The sequence below is a fragment of the Nicotiana sylvestris genome, chromosome 6 (assembly GCF_000393655.2).
Source record: "Nicotiana sylvestris chromosome 6, ASM39365v2, whole genome shotgun sequence".
NCBI lineage: Eukaryota > Viridiplantae > Streptophyta > Magnoliopsida > Solanales > Solanaceae > Nicotiana > Nicotiana sylvestris.
In genome coordinates, this window is record NC_091062.1 from 202,781,819 (window position 1) to 202,789,915 (window position 8,097).

Sequence of the window (8,097 nt, forward strand, 5' to 3'; positions counted from 1 at the left end):
TCACATTCTGTCGATGGGTCGCTTGACACCAAGAGTGAAAGCAAGAAATGCGTGCTCACGGGTCTGACCATCCTTGGAAATACCAGCTTCAAAGCCACCAGTGGTGGAGTCAATAATAAGAACATCACGATCAGCCTGGGAAGTACCAGTGATCATGTTCTTGATAAAGTCCCTATGTCCGGGAGCATCAATCACGGTGCAGTAGTATTTGGTGGTCTCAAACTTCCACAAGGCAATATCAATGGTGATACCACGCTCACGTTCAGCCTTAAGCTTGTCAAGCACCCAGGCATACTTGAATGACCTCTTGTTCATCTCAGCAGCTTCCTTCTCGCACCTCTCAATAACACGCTTGTTAATACCACCAAGCTTGTAGATCAAGTGACCAGTGGTGGTCGACTTTCCAGAGTCAACGTGGCCAATGACCACAATGACTAAAAGACTTTGAGAAAGGGAAATTAAGCTTCGATAGGTCCCTCACGGCGCAGTAGAAGAAAATCACAGGCAAAGTGATGAGGAGGAGGGCAGCCATAGGCATGGGAGCTGGAGATGTTGATGACACTAACGAAGAAGAAGAAGAAGCGGCCATGGCGTTCGTCGCTTGGTTGTTCCGACGAAGATGAAGGAAGCATCCATGGGAGTTTGAGGTGGAAGGGTCATTTGGAGAAGGAGAGGAGAGGGGGCGGGCAGCTCTTTTTTTAGGGTTTGAGGGTTGGGAAATGAAAAAATGAAAATGAAAGAAGGGGAGTGCTTGTTTGGGTTATGGGGTGGACCGGTTCGGGTTGACCCGGTAGGGGTTTGGTTAAGGGGTTATTTGGTTTGGGCCTGGGGTTTAAAATTGAAGAAAAGGCCCAATCCGATTTTCTTCTTCTTTTCTTGCTTCTTTTTTCTTCTTTTATTTTTTCTTAAACTAAAAACTAAACTCTAAAAATCCTAAATTATCCTATAGAACTAAATTGATTTATAAAAGTGCTAATTAACTCTTAATAACAATTAACACACATTTAAGTAGCAATTACGATAAAATCACACAATTGGGACATTAAATGCTAAAAATGCAACGTACATTATTTTTATGATTTTTTGGTCTTGTAAAACAAACTTAATTGCTCTTAATTGTAGAATTAAATCCTAAATGCAAATGCGATATATTTTTGTATTTTTTATTAATTTAACAAATAAACATGCATGGGCAAATACAAATAATTATCCAAAAATACCACGAAAATTTTCAAAATTCGACACAAAGGAAAATTATTTTATTTTGAATTTTTGGGAGTAATTCTCACATAGGGCAAAAATCACGTGCTTATAGGTGTGTAGGTAAAAAGGAGGTGTGACAGCTCTGGCGACTCTGCTGGGGACCGAACCCAGAATCTCTGGTTCAGGGTTCAAGAATTCAAGCTTTTTAATGATTTTTACTTGGCTTCATTTATTGTTAATATTACTGTATTCTGTGAATCTTTTGTTCCAAATGTTATTTGTTTACTGCTTTATTATTGTTCGAATTGTATATAACTGTCTTCTTACGCCACCCATCTGAGTCTTCTGAAAATGGCGCACACGTTCGAGTGGCCCACTTTTTTTGTAGAAGTTATGCCAAATAGAACGAGGCTATGCAAGCGACAAGGCTGGGTAGACTTCAGTGCTCCCGGTACGTCGCCCCCTCTTCGGCCCCAGTTGAATGTCTGCTCGGGTACCCCAAGTCTAGACCAAAACCTCAGGAGTTAAACCTAGAAAAACACAGTTTCATGTCGGATCCATAATAGGAATGTTTGTTTGCATCATGTGCTTTTGACTTAGGGGACTCAACACAGGGGTTGGGTCTGTCTAGGACAGGTGTGCCCGAAATAACAGACCATCCTGATGCATTCTATGTGCTATGTGAACATTTATTTGTTTTGGCTTGCATGCTGACCGGTTAGGGAAAATAAAGCGAAAAAAGGGGAAAACTAAGAGTGATATAGGAAAGGAAATGAAATCTGGTTCTAAACATCCCGGTATTTGAAAAACGTCCTGAAACTCTGCCCAAAATTTTTCAAAAAAAAAGAGTTATTTTAAAAAGAGTCAACACTGTGTTCTTTCAATTGTGTCAAAACTAACCGAACTACGCAGGTCTGGTTCTCACCGGATGTGGGATACGTAGGCAACCTACATAAGGTTCGGCATTATTTTTGAAAAAAAAAAGAAAAGAAAAACAAGAAAAGATGGTCGGTGGTCGAGTGAATGCACTCTTGACTTTTGGTCAAAATAAGCCGATCTAGCTTCGTGTCTTAAACCGTTCTTGCCAAGATAGCCTCAGAGTATTGTTTCAGTTGTCGAAAGGCTATTTCCGTAAAAGAATGGACAAGTTTGTGAGGGGTCATAAAATAATTCCCACCGGCCTCAAAATTCGCATGAAATTGGAAAGGGGCCGCATTTGCAAATACAACCATTTGGCTAAAGTTGGCATATAAGGGAAGAGATTATGGTTCTTTTCTTCTTTTATTTTCTCTTTTTTTCTTTTCTTCTTCAAAATACTGTTTACAAAAGGGTCAACTCGAGTCAACCCTAACCTTAATCTTCCACAGGAACAAATGAATACCATCCAGGAACCGCCAGAAGTGGTCAGGGAATAGGCTTGACTACACTTGCATATGTGGTGGAATGATCTCGACGAAGATGGTTAGAAATGGGTGAAAAAGCACTTGGGTGCTCTTATAGACATCTTTTAAATCAAACCACGGCAAGATCTGGTCAAAGCTTTGGTAACTTTCTGGGATCCTGTCCACAATGTCTTCCGTTTCTCGGATTTTGAGATCACTCCTACTTTGGAGGAGATAGCCGGGTACATTGAATTCGGACGGGACTTGAGGAAGCAACAACTTATATTTCCAAGGGCTCCATCGGTGCACAAGTTCTTTGACATCTTGAATATTAGTAAACAGACAAATAAGGAACGTGTGAGCAACGAGTGTTGTGCTTTCCATTTCTTATACTTCAGTTTCGAGCATTCTGCTGGTTTTGAAACGCATGAAAAGGGTCTAAGCAATAAAAAAACTACAGCCTTTGGCAAGTTCATCGTCGGTTCGCATTTATTGTGGCATTCTTGGGGATCATGGTTTTTCCAAATGAGAAAGGGACGGTGGATATTTGTATGGCTAGAATTTCACAAATCCTTACTACCAAGGGAAATCATACACTTGCCCCGTTGGTGCTGGCAGATATCTATCGAGCATTGACTTTGTGCAAAGCAGGGGCTCAATTTTTTGAAGGTTGCAGTATCATTCTGCAAATATGGTTGATCGAACATCTTCGCCATCATCCCAGATTCATGAGTTACGGTTCGAGCCCAAACAACTTCATCATTAGTTATGAGAAGAGGATAAAAGATTACAACACGCCAGAAGGATTTGAAGCATGGGTTTCTCATTTGAAAGTTCTTGACGCAGGTCAGGTCGAGTGGACTATTGGATGGTTCCCGAGGACAGAAGCCATCTATATGACTGCTACCAAAGGATACCTGAGGATAATGGGCGTAAGGAGTATTTAGCCATTTGCACCGCAGAGGGTCTTGAGGTAATTGGGAAGGTATCAGATTGTGCCTGAAGATGAAGATCTAAGCACCCAAGTCATAGAGTTTCATCCAGTAGCTGCATTGCCTGAGGCTATAGTTTAGCAGGATTGGAATAACTGTCGGTATCTAAAAAATGGCACCCAGGTACCAGATATCGCCAAGGGGGGAAATAGATCCAAATTATGTTGCTTGGTTTGAGAAAATATCTTATGTAAACAACGAGCCAGAGCCCGAGACGCCCGCCAAAAGGCCTCATGTTCAAGCCTTTGATGATAAAATTCAAGAGAGGTTAGCTTGGGGGAGAAGGAAAAGGAATATAAGGCCATCATCCATGGTCTACGAGAAGAATTGAGAAATGTCACCTTCAACAATGATTTGTAGGCACAAGAGGCCGAAGGTGGAAGGAGAAGATTGGTGCGAGAAAATGAGGCCCTCAGAGCTCAGGTTCGACAGTTGAAAATTGAAGCCGAGAACCCAGGCCAAAGTAGGAAAGACGAGAGGCTCATTTACAACCTCACTCAAAAGGTACGTGACTATGAAGATGACCTTCAGAAAGCTGAGTCTGAACTAGCAAAAGCACGGGCAAGGTTGGCTGAAAGCGTCGAAGGGCGTGAAGCTTTCGTTCAACAGATGAAATGAAGATATGAAAGAGGGGTCATAGGTTGGTAAAAGGCAATTGGCAACCTCGAGGGTGAAATGGCTAAACAAGCCAAGAATTTTAAGGCTGAAAGAGAGCATTACGCCTTAATGGCACGGCTAGAAAGGGACTTGCAACAACTCCAAGAGCATAACCAGGCAGCCGAACAAACTTTGGAAGCCAGAACCGAACAAATTGGGCGTTTGTTGTAAGAGAAGGGCGTCATAAGAGAGTGAGTCAGGAGGGTCGCCAACTATATCGCAATGAAGTGCAGTAGCTATAAGGATATGACGAGATCTATGTTCTTCGCTACTGTGATGACTTTTGTTCGCCGGGTAATGGAAAATCTCCACCACTTTCAGGGGGATTTAGCGAGTCGGCCCGCAACAAGGCCGAATGATGCCCCACAGGTCCCGGGGACAATTGAGGCATTGATGTATTCGTGATTCCTTGAGTCTGTATTTTCTTTCCGTTAAAGTCTTCCAGTTGTTTTGGAGTCTGTATTTCTATTATCGGAGTATGTGGGTGGTTGTTGTTTTAGTCTGTATCTCGAGTTTGTTAGTTTCTTTCGAGTCTGTTAGTTTCAGTCTTTGTAATAGCATTTTTATATATGAAAACTGAAAATCCCAAAATGTTTTACTTCACACTTATCCCCAAGAACTATACTTGGTCTGATTCATGCGAGGTCATGATACGTAGGCAATCTCCATAGGATTCGACCGTAACCAAATAAAAGAGAGAAAGAAAGAGAGGAAAAACAAGAGAGAGTAAAAACAAAGAGAGAATGAAAGGAAGGAAAAGAAAAGAAAGAAAATGGGATGTTTGCAATCGAAAGAAAGAAAAGGGATGATGCATGCAACCAATCAAATACATAATAGAGTCAGTTAACTTTTTAGGTGCATTCATGCCCAATGTGCGGTTACCAATATGTTAAAGCCTAATTGCTAACAAGGTTGTTGTTGATGTATTGAGCTCAGGCAGGTGGTTAGTTGACTGGCATTCTGGCAACTCACTCCTACAATATCCGATCGAAAGACAGGCTGAATATTGTCAACTAGGAACCGGAAACAAGTATTGTCGACCCATCAAAAGAGGTGGAAGAAATGGACGTTAATGCAATGAGGGAAGAAATGTATAAGCTAAAACAGTAGATGGCTGAAATGTACCAAGCCTGGGAGAAGGGGCACTCACCACCAGTTTATCCCGCCAACCCTGCTTATATCCCACCATCAGCCCAACCTCCGGAGCCTCCCACTGTGAACTCATCCCAGCCTTTCCCCTCTACCAACAATGCCATGGCGCCACTTCCCAAACTTCTCAAGCTCCACCACCCAAACAAGTCTCATACCCTCCTCCGCCAATTACACATGTTTTGGTGGCACCTCCACCTACTACATTACACCGATCTTCCAGTGAACCCCTGTTCCAAACTCACGAAAACCAATACTATCCCCTTGAACCCACCTTCAAAGTTCCATAACCATATCCTTACACCCCTCATCTTGATATCCCGGCCTAGACCGAGAAGCCGCCCAAAAATCTCGTGCATGAAGAGATGATCAAAAAGGTCAAAAGCTTAGAACAATCTTTCCGAGATATGAGGGGGCTGGGAGGTCAAGTGAGTGTGGCCTATAAGGATTTATGTCTGTTCCCAGATGTTCAGTTGCCAGCAGGGTTCAAAATTCCTAAGTTTGATTTGTACGAAGGGCATGGTGACCCAGTAGCGCAATTAAGAGGATTTAGTAGCATAATGAGAGAAACAGGTGGAAGAAATGAATTGCTGATGGCATATTTCAGCCAAAGTTTCAGTGGATCAGCCTTGGAATGGTACACCAGACAAGATCACAATAGGTGGTACACATGGGACGACTTGGCCCAAGCCTTCGCCTGCCATTTTCAGTACAACCTCGAAATCATCCCAGATCGTCTGTCATTGACAAAGCTTGAGAAGAAGCCTGGTGAGAGCTTCAGGAAATATGGATTCCGTTGGCGAGAGCAGGCAGCGAGGGTTGACCCTCCGATGAAAGAAAGTGAGATGCTTGATTATTTCTTGCAGGCCTTGGAACCTACTTATTTCGGTCACTTGGTGTCAACAGTCGGTAAGTCCTTTAATAAAGTCGTGAAAATGGGAGGCATGGTTGAAGAGGGACTCAAGTCCAACAAGATCATGAGTTATTCAGCGATCAAAGCAACCACTAAGGCCATTCAAAACGGTACTGGGGGTGTGCTCGGGAAGAAAAAGAAAGAGGATGTCGCGACAATCGAGTCGGGAGCTTGGGTCGGATCCAGGAACCTTTCACGTTACCACAACCAGCCTCGACCCTATCCCCTAACTTAACCCCACACTTCGTATAGCCCACCACAACACTACTACCCACCGCCAGGTCCCCATTTTTCCGTCCATCACGCACAAACCTATACCCGACCTCCCGCTCACGCACAATGGCTTGCGCCAGCTCCACAAAACCCATACCAAGCTCCACAAAATAACTATCCACCCCCAAAAGACTACAAAACCCCTCCTGGATCAGGTTTTCGACCCAATCAAGCCTTTAAGAATGAGAGGTTGCAGAAGCAAAAGACTTTCACTCCATTGGGAGAATCGTATGGTAGCCTATTCCACAGAGACAGTTGGGTATGTTGAATTCGATCGAGGCTAAATTGATGAATCCCCCTCCCAGAAATCTTGACCACTCGGTGAGTTATGAGTATTGTTTAGGGGACCCAGGACATGACATAGAGAAATGGTGGAAATTGAAAACAGCCATTCAAGAACTCATTGACACCAATCGGATTGGGTCCAAGCTCCGGAGGCGCCCAATATCAATCAGATTCCCTTGCCGGCCCATCATGAAACAAATATGATTGAGATAGTGCATAAAGGAGGGGAGCCTAAAAAGCCTTCACAAACCGTCATGATGATTCGGGCTAGTGAAGCCAGACCATTTGAAAAGTCAACAAGTGAGAAGTTTGTGATCAAGTTGAACAGGGCAAATACTGAACCCTCTGTGGAGGCCAAGAAGGGGTCCTCAAGTGACATTGCAGGAAAACATGAAAGAGCAATAGTGGTTGTGCCAGGAGTGATGAACAAGCCCGTGGTAATTGTAAAGGGCACCCCCGCAGATCCTGTCATTATCAAACCGGTAACTCAATTACCAATGGGCAACAACAAGGTAGTCCCATGGAATTATGAATGAGTGATCATGACTTACAAAGGGAAAGAGGTTAAAGAGGAAGTGTGTGAGACCCATGGTTTGACTCGATCGGGGAGATGCTTTGCCCCTGAAGAGTTGAGAAAAGCTAAGACCCCAAAAGATAATCCAGTGTTGGTGAAGAAAGCGGTGACTGAGGAAGAAGCAGAGGAATTTCTGAGAAAGATGAAAGTGCAAAACTATTCCATTGTGGAGCAGTTAAGGAAGACACCAGCTCAGATATCGCTCTTGTCATTATTGATCCATTCAGACGATCACTGTCGTGCTTTGATGAAGATCTTGAACGAGGCCCACGTTCCTGACAAAATATCAGTAAACCACTTGGAAAAGATAGCTAACAAGATATTTGAGGTAAAACGAGTCACTTTTTCCGATGATGAGTTGCTCGTTGAGGGTACCGAGCACAATAGAGCCCTCTATCTAACGGTGAAATGCGAAGATTCTGTGGTTACTCGGGTACTGGTTGACAACAGGTCTAGCACGAACATCTGTCTTCTCTCCACATTGAACAAGCTGCAAGTGGAGGATGAAAGAATTCACAAGAACAGTATTTGCGTTCGGGGATTTGACGGTGGAGGGAAGGATTCAGTCAGGGACATAGTGCTTGAGCTCACAATAGGGCCAGTTGAATTTACTATGAAATTCCAGGTGCTCGATGTGGCTGTTTCATACAATCTATTGTTGGGATGACC

General features: G+C 43.4%; 2 protein-coding genes across 2 annotated transcripts; one reads left to right on the plus strand and one right to left on the minus strand.

Moving 5' to 3' along the window:
* LOC104240709 (elongation factor 1-alpha-like) lies at positions 1-589 on the minus strand. The gene is made up of 2 exons (XM_070149865.1): positions 503-589; positions 1-399 (listed from the first exon to the last, which is right to left on the minus strand). The coding sequence occupies exons 1-2, from the start codon at positions 587-589 to the stop codon at positions 1-3; spliced, it is 486 nt and encodes a 161-aa protein (XP_070005966.1).
* Positions 590-4,252: 3,663 nt separating this feature from the next.
* On the plus strand, positions 4,253-6,531 carry LOC138871940 (uncharacterized). Its single transcript, XM_070149866.1, has 2 exons — positions 4,253-4,394; positions 5,849-6,531. The coding sequence occupies exons 1-2, from the start codon at positions 4,253-4,255 to the stop codon at positions 6,529-6,531; spliced, it is 825 nt and encodes a 274-aa protein (XP_070005967.1).
* Positions 6,532-8,097: the final 1,566 nt, after the last annotated feature.